Raw genomic sequence first — 12,748 nt, forward strand, 5'->3', positions numbered from 1 at the left:
AGGTTTGGTTGGGGTTTGGTAAAATGGAAGGGACTCAAATCGCTATATTAAGATCTGCTCCCTTAGATGTGAACCCCTTCATCTTCCACAGAGTGAGATGCTCAAACTCCGATGGATCTGGAGTTCTCCACTCAGGCTTAACACTGGAAGTGTGACAACAGGAAGTTTTTTTTTCCCATTTGAGTGTAGCACACCGACAGTGTCAGCCAAAGCAGAGTTACACCCTTCTAAGACCACTGAAGTTAGTGGGCTAAGAAGGATGTAACTCCATTTAGGATAGCACTGTGAGCCACTGAAGAAAGTGGACTTTCGTGAAACTACTCTTATAGAAGAGTGTTTTCAAGCATAGGCACTTAGCATTATTAACTATGGGGATCACTTTATAGCAGTATCTGACCATTCCTGGGTATGGTTAAAATACTTAGCAAATTTTAGAATATAAAAATGTTCAGAGTGTGATTTCAAAGACTTTTTGACATTCTTCTGTTCTTAAAAGTGAGCATCTACACTGCTCAGGGCAACTTTGCGGCAAGATAACCATGAAGTGATAATATGGAAATGAACATTTTTTTTATTCAATTTTTAAAAAATAAAATAAAAGAGAGTCTAGGGGGAGTCTTTGAGGGCTGTGAAAGTGAAACGAGGGGAAAAAAGAAGAAGAAATAAGCAATTCTGTCACTGCCTTCGTAGCTGAGTAGCCTGCAGACAATTTTGCCATTGTGAACAGGGGACTGCCGAACAGGAGAGTTTGGGGGCATGAAAGTGAAGTAAAACAAAAAGAGAGAGTGAAATTGCCATTGATAGGACCGATAACCTGTCATATCAGTGTCTTGTGCCAGTAAAACACCCTAATAAGTTGATTTTGAAAGGGAATCAGAAAGCAGGAGAGAAAAAAAAGATTTATTCTTTCACAGAGGTGAAATTTTTTGGGGGGTAAGGAATAAAAACAAAATGTCTCTGCTCTGTGACAGAAATGCAAATGGGCGGCTATCTACCATTTAAAGGCAACATTTTAAAAAAGCCCCTTCAATGAACGACTAGTCTGCCCTTGGTCTTCAGCTTAATCCATAGCACTCTTGCGTTTCCTGATGTAGCCCTTCAAAGATAGACGTTGGCCATTAACGCATGGGCAAGATGTCACCGGTTAATCTCTCTCTCATCTCACACTATTTTAATCTGGGATCATAAAAGCAAACACATGTCCGTTTCCCATCCCACACTATGTGCACCACCCGATGTTCCATGCGTTTGGGGCATGGGATAACGTGGGATATTCGGGGAGTGTTCGTTGCTACCGACGTCATTACATCACAGTCACGCGACTGTGCGTGCTTGGCGTCTTCCTCCCCCCGCCCCTAGAATGATATGCCGGTATACCAACGTACCTCAATTCCTGACGTTGGTTTTTCTCCTTTTATGTGGCCACGTGTGGCGAGTAGCTTGGGCCACGGAAGAAATGTAAACGCAGTAAGGACAGCTGCCGTTGGTCAGTCAGGCACTGAGGAAGAGTTTCATGCAGGACGGAGCGGAAAGAGATCAGAGAGCGGGATGCCGCGAATGCTGATGGGAGGGGCGGTGGGAGTGGCTATAAGAGTTTTGGGCGGCAAGGACTGATGGAATATCGACCCGGAAGCTCATGCATGACGAAACAACCGGCTTTATCTCGACTGTGATCTCTATTTCGCAATAAGACGGGCTTTGGAAGACACGCAAGTCAACCGCTCTCGTAGTAGATTTGATCCGCAGAGCGGGGCCAGCGTGCGTGTGACCACTAGAAAACCGCTTCATTGGGGGGAGGGGGGTGAAGCAGACCAAATCGGACGTGCGTTAATGGCCGTTGTTTTGTGTGTGGTGGGAAATGCCTTCATTAAGCGGGAAGGCTGAAGAAAAACATACAGATAATTCAGACCGTGGCTGTAAAAATGGAAGCCCCAATCAGCTGTGGTTAATCAATTAAGTGGGGCTAAAATGGAGGTAAAGGGCACTGAGCCCTCTTTAATGTGAAGCTGTATGACCTTGTAAGATTTTGCTCCTAGTTTGCTATTAGTTCATACTTCAGAAAGGGCTTTATGGAAGCCTATTCAAGGGTGAGCTGAGGTGAAACATATTGTTTTTAAAAAGCTTTTGACAGAATGTGGTCTATATTTTAGCCTGCCTCAGTGACCTGTCACTTTTTATACTGCACATGGTATTGTTTTAGAAATATTAAAGGTCTGGACTTTTTTTGTCACACTTAGTCTCAAGAAGGAAAAAAAATTAACTATTTAAAGTAAAAATGGGATAACTGGCTGTTGATTCGTCTTCAGAATATTGCACATATGCACATACTGAGAGGAATTCCTTTCTTCTCCGGTGCCTCAGTCCTAAGCAGCTCCTTCTGTGCAGAATCTGGGTATAAATTGGGTAGCCATTGCTGCTAGGAATTTTTAATTATGTCATTTATTCTGGGGTAATATTCCAACAGGTTTGGAATCAATAGATATAGTTACAGGTGAACAAGATTATATCGAAACAAATAAACACACACACACCGAGTTCTTGCATGATACCAGTGCATTAATGCTGTGGGGGTATTTAAGTGGGGGATTGTTCATTGATAGCCATGGATACCTATCTGGCCCACCACAGTGCATTTGGGGGGGGGGCTAACCTAACTGACCAATAGGGTTGCCAGCTTCCAGGTGGGACCTGGAAATCTTCTGGAATTACAAGTGATCTCCAGACTAAAAGATCAGACCCCCTGGAAAAAACGGGCCACTTTGTAGGGTGGACCCTGTGGAAGTATTCCCCGCCGAGGTACCTTTCCTTCCCAAAACCCTAGAAATTTGCCAGGGATGATGATGAAGAAGAAGAGTTGGTTTTTATATGCCAACTTTCTCTACCACTTAAGGGAGACTTGAACTGGCTTACAGCCCCCTTCCCTTCCCCTTCCCCTCCCCACAACAGACACCCTGTGAGGTAGGTGGGGCTGAGAGAGCATGACTTGCCCAAGATCACCCAGATGGCTTTATGAGTAGGAGTGGGGAAACAAATCCAGTTCACCAGATTAACCTCTGCCGCTCATGTGGAGGAGTGGGGAATCAAGCCCGGTTCTCCAGATCAGAATCCACCACTCCAAACCACCACTCTTAACCACTACACCATGCTGGCTCATAGCTCATTGTGGTACTATACATAAGGAAGAAGAGGATCAAATAAGTTTTCATTGTGACCATTTTCAAAGTTAATGAATGTAGCTGCAACTTGCCTGTGTCTGCCTGTTGTAGAAATCTGAAACGGAACTGAGAGGAGATATCGAGAAATGGAGAAGAAAAACAGAAGAATCAAAGTTCTAATTTTACTTAACATTTCTCTATTGAAGGATGGGTTAGGTATCAGGTACTTGATAGATGGCCACAGTAGCTTTTTCACAGTTAAATTAATCTGTTTTGATGGCTTCATGGTCAGACCTATCTTCTGGTATGTTTAGGGCTTCTGATAAAGAATTGCAGGACAGATTCTTTTAAGGGTGCATTCTCTCTACATACATGGATTCCTAACGCTTCTCTTGATGGCCAATAGTATTAAGTGAAATACTGGGCTAAATTCCCACATGCTTCTTAAGCACTTATAATTAATTTTATTTATTACAAGAATTTTAGTCTGCCTTATCCTGCAAGAAAGCAGGCTGGTGGTGGTTTACATATTTTCTTTGATATGGAAAAAACACCTTTTGTCTATTGGCTACATTTTTTGTCCAATTGCCAAAGTGGCCATTTTGTCCGGGGGAACTGATCTCTATTGGCTGGAGATCAGCTGTAATAGCGGGAGATTGGCAGCTACTACCTGGAGGTTGGCAACCCTGTGACTGACCCAGGCTGAGTGAGGATTTGAACACTTAGTTTTGAAACTAAGTTGGGACTCTATTGGAGCAGACTTGCTGGATTCCAGCCAACTATAGTTGATTTGTTTGCTATACTATACACAGATTATGGATAGGCAGGAAAGGTTATTTCTAGTATTTAAAAAAAACACACCAGAAATATCATGCAGAAAAAATAATGGTATTTAGAAGCTCTCATGTGTGACATTTTTTCTGACGGTTTGTTCTCTCTCTTTCTCTGTTTTTTCCCCCTCTAGGTAAAGATGAGCCTTCAAGCTATATTTGCACAACATGCAAGCAGCCTTTTAATAGCGCTTGGTTTTTGCTTCAGCATGCCCAGAACACACATGGATTCCGCATCTACTTGGAAACAAGCCCTTCAAATAGCTCCCTTACTCCACGCATCACCATCCCTCCTCCTCTGGGACCCGAGACTGTTGCACAGTCCCCGTTGATGAATTTCCTTGGCGACAACAACCCTTTTAGTCTCTTGCGAATGACAGGTCCCATCCTGCGTGATCACCCTGGCTTCGGCGAAGGTCGGCTCCCCAACACACCTCCCCTCTTCAGCCCTCCGCCTCGTCATCATCTGGATCCACATCGCCTTAGTGCCGAAGAAATGGGGTTAGTTGCCCAGCATCCCAGTGCCTTTGACAGAGTCATGCGTTTAAACCCCATGGCAATTGAGTCGCCAGCGATGGATTTCTCTAGAAGGCTTCGAGAACTGGCAGGGAACAACTCCACCCCTCCGCCAGTCTCTCCCAATCGCAACAACCCTATGCATCGCTTGTTGAATCCTTTCCAGCCAAGCCCTAAATCACCTTTTTTGAGCACTCCGCCATTGCCACCGATGCCCCCAAGCAGCACTACGCCTCCCCAGCCTCAGGCTAAAAGTAAGTCCTGTGAATTTTGTGGGAAAACTTTCAAGTTCCAGAGCAATCTCATTGTTCACCGACGCAGTCACACGGGAGAGAAGCCCTATAAATGCCAGCTCTGTGACCATGCTTGTTCCCAAGCCAGCAAATTAAAACGCCATATGAAAACACATATGCACAAAGCTGGGTCCATGACAGGGAGGTCAGATGATGGACTGTCTGCTACAAGCTCCCCTGAGCCTGGCACAAGTGAGCTCACTGGAGAAGGACTAAAGTCTAGGGATGCAGATTTCAGGAATGAGAGTGATCCTTCCCTCGGGCATGACAACGAAGAAGAGGAGGAAGAGGAGGAGGAGGAAGAGGAGCTGGAAAACGAAAGTAGGCCCGAGTCGAGCTTCAGCATGGACTCGGAGCTAAGTCGTAACCGAGAAAATGGCTCCAAATCGCTGCCAGATGAAAAATCCCTCGTCCTAGGAAAAGTGATAGAGAATGTAAGCCTCGGTACCATCCAGCAATACAATGACATGCTGGCCGAAAAGCAGAAAAGAGGTGGCTTCATGAAAAGGTCTTCTGATCAACGAGACCTCTGTCCTCGAGACCTCTGTCAGAGAGACACTGGCGACGAAGACTCAGTGGTGGGAGAACTTGACCGCACTGAGGAAGGGACAGTCAATGGGAGAAACTTTGGTCCAGGCGAACCCTTTCCAGGCCTGTTCCCTCGTAAGCCAACCCCTATTACAAGCCCCAGTTTAAACAACTCATCGAAAAGAATAAAGATAGAGAAAGATTTGGACTTACCACCAGCAACAATAATACCTTCTGAAAATGTTTACTCACAGTGGCTGGTAGGATATGCAGCATCAAGGCACTTCATGAAGGATCCGTTTCTAGGATTCACAGACTCCCGACAATCCCCCTTTGCTACTTCTTCTGAGCACTCCTCAGAAAACGGAAGCCTGCGTTTCTCCACTCCACCAGGTGATATGCTGGATGGCGGTCTCTCAGGGCGCAGCGGGACGGCGAGCGGAGGCAGTACGCCCCATATCAGCGGACCTGGCCCCGGTCGACCCAGTTCAAAGGAAGGGCGGCGGAGCGATACGTGCGAGTACTGTGGCAAGGTGTTTAAGAATTGCAGCAACTTAACGGTGCATCGCCGGAGCCACACGGGAGAGCGGCCTTACAAATGTGAGCTCTGCAACTATGCATGTGCCCAGAGCAGTAAGCTGACGCGTCATATGAAAACACATGGCCAGATAGGGAAGGAGGTCTACCGCTGCGACATTTGCCAGATGCCCTTCAGTGTTTACAGCACCCTGGAGAAACACATGAAAAAGTGGCATGGCGAACATTTGCTGACAAATGATGTCAAAATTGAGCAGGCAGAAAGAAGCTAAGGCCCCCACCGGGTTAAAATCAGGGGTCTAGGTAACATTTAAGTTGTACAGTTTAACTATTGCCAACTGAGAAAAGCTGACCTAACTTGCCTCCATAAACGTAACTTAGCATAACTATGGCAAGTGCCAGAATTCGGCACTTAAATATAACCTGTGTCTACAAAGTTCTAGTAAACCTGAGGATTGGTTAAGGCAGTAAAAATTGTGAAGCCTTTTAACTGTGCAATAATTTCTGTATTTATTGGGTTATTTTGTAATTTTTTTTTGGCATGTGCAGGTATTTTTTTAAAGACATTTTTTTCTGTTTTAGATTTCCTTTTACATTTTTGTTGGGTATCCCATTCTAATTTTCCCCAGTAGTAACCTGAGATTATTTGCATTACAGGGGGAGATGCATATCAATTTAAATTATAATTTTAGAAGGCCGCTGCTTTGGTGAATCTTACGCTGAGCATCTGTAATTTCTTGTGAAGAAGCCAACATTTTAAGTAATCATTTGTTCTCTTTTTCTATTGTTTTTTTTTTACCCCTTTGCGGTGTCCCTTTTTTAAAAAAAAGAAAGAAAATAATTTGGACGCTAGAGAAGATGAAGTAGTATGGCGGATAACAATCTTAAACATTGTAGCACCTTCTTTTGGATTTGAATCTAATATGTAGCACTGAGGCTGCCACTAAAACTAGAGGCCTTTAAAAAGATCTTTTTACGAACTTTCAGTGTAGATACTGCAAGAGCTGAAATGATGGGCACAGGTATTTTTGATAGCAGCTACATTCACGGAAGCAATAGCAAGAATTGTGCATTATTAGTAAGGAAATTTGCTGTAGTTACTAGTGGCATATTTTCACCTTTCTGACATTTTTTTTTTAAATCCTTAAAACAATTTGAGAGCCCCACAGCTGCATGCACAGTTTTTGGAAAACACGACCAAAAGGAAGCTTTGCTTTATGATTTTTCACACATACATCAAACTTATTTGAGAACTCGTTCACATAAAACATTATGCGCACAAAACTGCAGTTATCAGTTAATTACCTGGATATGTGAAATGATTATAACTGTCTATCCAGAGCAAGATCTGCAATGCCCTTTATTAGAGTAACTGATATTATTCATTATACATTTTTTGTTGCTCTATGGGCTTAATAGGGCTAAAGTATTATTTTGATAGATTACTTGTCCCAGGTTGCCCTCCCTATGTCATAACAGCCAATTAGGCAACAGTAAGAGATGTTAATTCTCTCACAAGTTGACTCTCTGATCACATATTAAACTGGGCAAAATGTATTTAAGGACTTCATCTGCACCACTATGTCACTTCTGGGTTTTCCCCAGAAGTGCTGTAGGGTGGTTCTAGGAATTGTCAGAAACTCTATGGTAAAACTCTATGGTAAAAAAAATGTACTGGTGCAGATGACACTTTAAACCAAATTCTCCTACTGCCACATGGAGCTTTCACTAAATTCTAAGGTCGTGGATCTTTTCATGTGTTCTTGTTGATGGCATTTCAGGTACTGAAATGCCATCAAGGCCAGTTCCTCACCACAATGCCAGGCCATCTCAGTAGACTCAGAATCCACATTGTGGTGCGCCACAAGCAGAGAGTAAATAACAGTGCAATCCTAAGGAGAGTTACTCCAGTAGAAGCCAATTCATTTCTATGGCTTAGACTGGAGTAGCTCTGCATAGAATTGTGCTGTAAGTTGCAGCCGTGCCTGCAGAACAGATAGATCTAGATCGACACAGTCAAGTGAGCCAAACTTTATATTTCCGTAGGCTCAGTATATCCTTCCCTACTCTGAATGTCATAATCGTGTAAGATAGTTTCAAATGCAGTCCTAGGAGAAATCTTAACCTTCATTGCCCCAGTACCAGTTAGCCAGCCACAGGGACCATTCTGTGACCCACTTGTAGATGTTTACTCACTGAGATCATTACATACATCTGTATTACAATGGTCAGGCATTGAGAGGTATTGATGGAAAAGTAGGAGTATGCGGTTGCTATCATTCCACTGGCCCAATATACAAGAGACACTAGACACATACCATGACTATTGTTGCCTTACTACCAACAAATGGAACATAGCCCAGCAGCCACATGTGGTGTTCTACCAAGAGCTAAACAACCAGTTGATGCCACTTTAATGGGGCTGCAGCATGAGGGTTGTGAGAAATCTGAGCAGGCCACAATCCACGGCTGGTGATCTGTCTTGAGCTGGTTAGTCACAGCTATCATACTATTTAAAGTGGAAAAGTTTAATATCAGACGGGGTGGCCAACAATGCTGGTAGGCAACCACCACAGTTTGAACACTCATGGGAATTCTTGTAAAGAATATTAGCTCAACATTTGAGGAATGTGAATGGAATAAGACATGTGCTCCTGTGTGATTGCGTACTAGGTCATATAGGTGTAGCAGTGCTGGTGTATTCAGATATTATAATAAACCAGAGTTTCTGAAACAAATTGCCTCCCCAGATAGAGAAGTATCCTCCTCACACTGGCAGCTCTCCTGCCTTGAGGGGCACTACTCAGCAAACTGGTTAGTGAATTCAGCTGTCACAACAAACCACAGTTAGTACAAGCTGTAGTTAGTGAAACAACTACAGGCCCTAGACTGAAATTCCAATTTGGTACTATTTATTTATTTTATTTTTTAAATTTATTTTTCACATTTATAGACCGCCCTCATTCCCAGTCAGACTGGGCTCAGGGCGGGTTACAACTTCTAAAACCAACATAAACCATAAAACTTCAATATTAAAAACGCAACAAGCGTAGCAATTAAAACAAGATGGCATTAGAACAATAATAATCACTGTGGACTGGATAGCAGAGTCCTGGTTTATCGGACTGTCTGCATCCAAGCATCATGTCTAACTGGTGTTTGATGCAACCGTGGTTTGGCCTGATGTCTGAACGCAGCCAGTTAGTAGTTTCCTTACTTCAGAATTGTGAACCTGGCCTCAGTCTAAGACTTCCATACATACCAGTTATTTAAATAATCCTCCAGAAAAAGAAACAGTTACACTCACAGCTATTATACATAGGCTGTGTGCTAGACCAGATGATTTCAGACATTTTGATGGTGAAATGAAAATTGTCTCATATAATGCACAACTTCTTCCTGCTTTTGAAATTCCTGAATTTGAGTCCCATAACAAACTTTCAAAACTGATATTCCCGGGCTGAAAACTTCCCTTTTTTTTTCTTTGTGAAAACTTCCTAAAGATTTGGACTGAAAAAATTGATTTCATTAACTAAAAACCGAGAGAAGAGATTTGAAAGTTTTCGTTTCTTCTGGTTGTTTATTTAGTATTCTGGAAATCATATTTTCAATTTTTTGAACATTTATTTTCAGTTCTAATTAAACACCAGTCCCTGTTGGTTAGGGTTCCTGAATGCCCCTTAGTTACCTTACATCATTTATGACAGTAGTTTGAATCCCGTATAGCATAATAGTAGTTTGAATCCCGTACAGTAGTTTGAATCCCATATAGCATTCCTTCACAGGGAATGCTCAAAGTCTTTTGGAATTTTATTGAAGATTTAGAGCGCCTTTGTTTCTTCTAATAAAAATTTGTTACCTGGCAGCCCTCTGCATTCTGAACCTTCTCACGACTAATAGTAGTTTAATCCTAATAACTAAATGTTATGATTATGTAATCATATGCCTCATAGTGGCCATCCCTAAGGAGGCAAGGACCACTGTTAGGTGGTCCTTGCCTCCTTAGGGATGGCCACTGTTAGGAAAGACATGAAATCCCACCCTCTCCTTTTGTAATGGCATCTACTCCTACTGTTTCTAGAAAGTTACAGTGAAGGCCACTTTGGGGCTTGGGGGGGTGTTAAACATTTCAGTTTGTGGATTTTATTGGGAGCTCCTGTTTCCCCTCCCCCCAGTAATTCAAGCATTGGGCACAAATTCTCTCTGAACCTTCTTCCACTTTCCACTTCTGAGTTGTGTATTTCTCTTGCAATCTGTCTGACAATGCTGTGGACCAATGGGACTCCTTAAATATCTCTCTCATGCACTTAGAGAATATTTTGGGCCTATATGACTCTGAGACTTTTTCTTTTTTTAATCTGCCAGACGAGAGTAGCCCCCCCCCCGATCGAATTGCCCATCTTTCCTTGCAACTTCGTTGATCTTAGGGAAGCCCAAACATATGTATTTTTTATGACCTCTAGATAAATCTTTTTATGCCATGGTTTGAGAACTCCCAGATTAATCTATCAAGTCAGGACAATTTAAGAATTATACATTTTGGTTCTGTTGACCCGCACTTTAAAAAAAATTGTTTTTGTTTGCATTTAAGACCAGCGGCTTCTGAACAAGAAATTATAGCATTTATGTCTTTGCTTGGCCCAGAGGTGGGTGAAACTGTTAAAGAGGACATCTGAGATTAAGTGTCAGTGTTGCTAAGCGTGGCATTCACAATACTGGCACTATAAAGAAAAAATAATAATTTATTGGACAGTTTTTCTACTGCCATTCAATTTGATGTGAGTGCCTTGAAAACTGATCTTCCTATTTGAGTCTCTTGAGACAAATGCAAACATTTTTGTGAAATGAAAAGACTTTAAAAAAAAGGTAGAACAAGAAAAGTATGTTCTGTAGGGTAAAAACAAACAAAAGAGCCACATTTACTTAAAAAAAAATCCTGGTTGAAGATAGTGGACATGAAAATGACATAAGACCCAATCAAATGAAGATGTATATCCAGCACAACTTCGGACGTCCATTTGCTGAATTGTTTTCAGCCTCTCTTTTTCTTTTCAGGACAACGCTGCTTAGGAAATGGAATGGAAATGATTTACTGCTGAATTAAAACTCAAATGACACAAAATTGCAAGTGGTTATCATTGAATGAAAAAAATTCAGGAACAACGGTTAATTTTTTTAAAAGTTAAATTTAGTGCACTCTGTCTTAAAATACGTTTACAGTATTGAATACATACAAGGGTAAAACATTGTGTGTATTGTGTGTTTGAGCAATCTCTTTTTTTTTCCTCCTCAAAGTTTGCTTAATAGGTTATTAAAAATGCCATAATGGCCATGTGTATATTGTTTTCTTTTGGTGACGGGGTTTTAGTATATATTATATATATTAAAATTTCTTGATTACTGTAAAAGTGGACCAGTATTTGTAATAATGGAGAATGCCTGGGCATTTTACAAAACCAGAAAGAAAAAAAAAACTTTTTCTCTTTTTTCCTTGAAAATGTTGCAGTAAAATTTAAATGGTGGGTCTATAAATTTGTTCTTGTCACTGTAACTGTAAAGTCTGAGTTTTAGTAAATTTTTTTCTGCCTTGGGTGTTGAATTTTTATTTCAAGAAAAATGTATAGAAACTTGTATTTGGGGATTAAAAGGTGACTGCTACACCATGTAGAAAAAGTATGTAGAAAAAAAGTGCTTAATATTGTTATTGCTTTGCAGAATTAAAAAAAATCACATTTCTGACCTGTACCTATTTTTATCTCTCTCTCCCCCCTCCCATCCTCCCTCTTCTGGAATGGATATTGATATTGGTTGATTCATATAATGTAGGCACTTGCTGTATTTTTACTGGAACTTGTAATTTTTTAACTGTACGCTTGTCCTTTTAAAGGGATTTAATGTACTTTTTTTGTTAGTGAATTTGGAAATAAAAATAAAAACAAACAAACAGGCTGCCATAATATATTTTTTAATTTGGCAGGATAAAATAGTGCAAAAAAATAATTTGTATGTCAAGATCTTATTGTACAGAAGAAGAAGGGGGGAAATAAAAGGGTTGTTTGACGACCTTTGAGTAAAAGAAACAAAACAATAATTGATTTTTAATTATTATTTGGGGGGGGGTTGTCAGGTTTTGTTTTTCTTTTGAGGTTTTTTGTTCACAATTTTAGTTGTGTGTATGTATATTTTGTTCTGTCAGAAATGGCCTACACACAAAAAAAAGTGCTGTTCCTACAGGGCAGTAATTACTTAGAAGCTGCCTGGACCCCTTGTATCAAGGCCTTCCCAGGTATAGTTGAACTAGGATGGATGGCTGTTGCCTGTTATTGTTCAACGAAATTAAAATTTTGTGACGACATTTGACATTCCACAAATGCCCCTTTATAGAGACAGGGAGGCAGTTTTCCTCGACAAATGTAAGCTTTCTGGCCCCGATCCAGCAAACTGCGCCCCCGTGCCCAAAGCTCACAATGCTACTGGCTTGAAAGCTCTGATCACCTACTTGAGGGGTGGAAGGTTACGCATTCAGTCTTTCTGCCATCGCCAAACAGGTGACTCTCACGGTCATCCTTCACTGTGCCAGCTACCTGTTGGGGTACCCAATCCTGCAAGGTTTTGTACTCCATATCACACTCCTTCGCTTGAGCAGAGTTCAAATTGGAGCCCTTGCTGGACCAGGGCATCATCACCCCATTGCCCCTTTGCCCCCCGCCCCCTTCAGATGATGCAGTTTAACAATTGATTGGGGAGCGGGAGAAGAAAATGTACTGTTAATACGACTGCAAATTGGATTGAAGTGAAAATTGGTCCAGGCACACCCCATGATTCTTTTCCCTCCCTGTCAGAATGGGACCAGAACAGTTTTGCTAGTCCATGTTCTTCTGTCTGCTTT

At 41.7% G+C, this 12,748-nt stretch overlaps 1 protein-coding gene across 5 annotated transcripts in view; it reads left to right on the top strand.

Moving 5' to 3' along the window:
* BCL11B (BCL11 transcription factor B) overlaps positions 1-11,895 on the top strand; it is a 173,439-nt gene extending 161,544 nt beyond the window's left edge. For 4 of the 5 annotated variants that reach the window (XM_056852246.1, XM_056852249.1, XM_056852247.1 and 1 more), the window contains one exon: positions 4,120-6,634. In XM_056852246.1, the coding sequence (XP_056708224.1) occupies positions 4,120-6,131 (2,012 nt within the window). In that variant the 3' untranslated portion in view covers positions 6,132-6,634. Of the gene's footprint in view, positions 1-4,119; positions 6,635-10,914 lie in introns of those variants that run through there. The other variant, XM_056852248.1, reaches the window with a different exon arrangement.
* The last annotated feature ends 853 nt before the right edge of the window (positions 11,896-12,748 follow it).

The sequence above is a fragment of the Euleptes europaea genome, chromosome 6, assembly GCF_029931775.1.
Source record: "Euleptes europaea isolate rEulEur1 chromosome 6, rEulEur1.hap1, whole genome shotgun sequence".
Taxonomy (NCBI): domain Eukaryota; kingdom Metazoa; phylum Chordata; class Lepidosauria; order Squamata; family Sphaerodactylidae; genus Euleptes; species Euleptes europaea.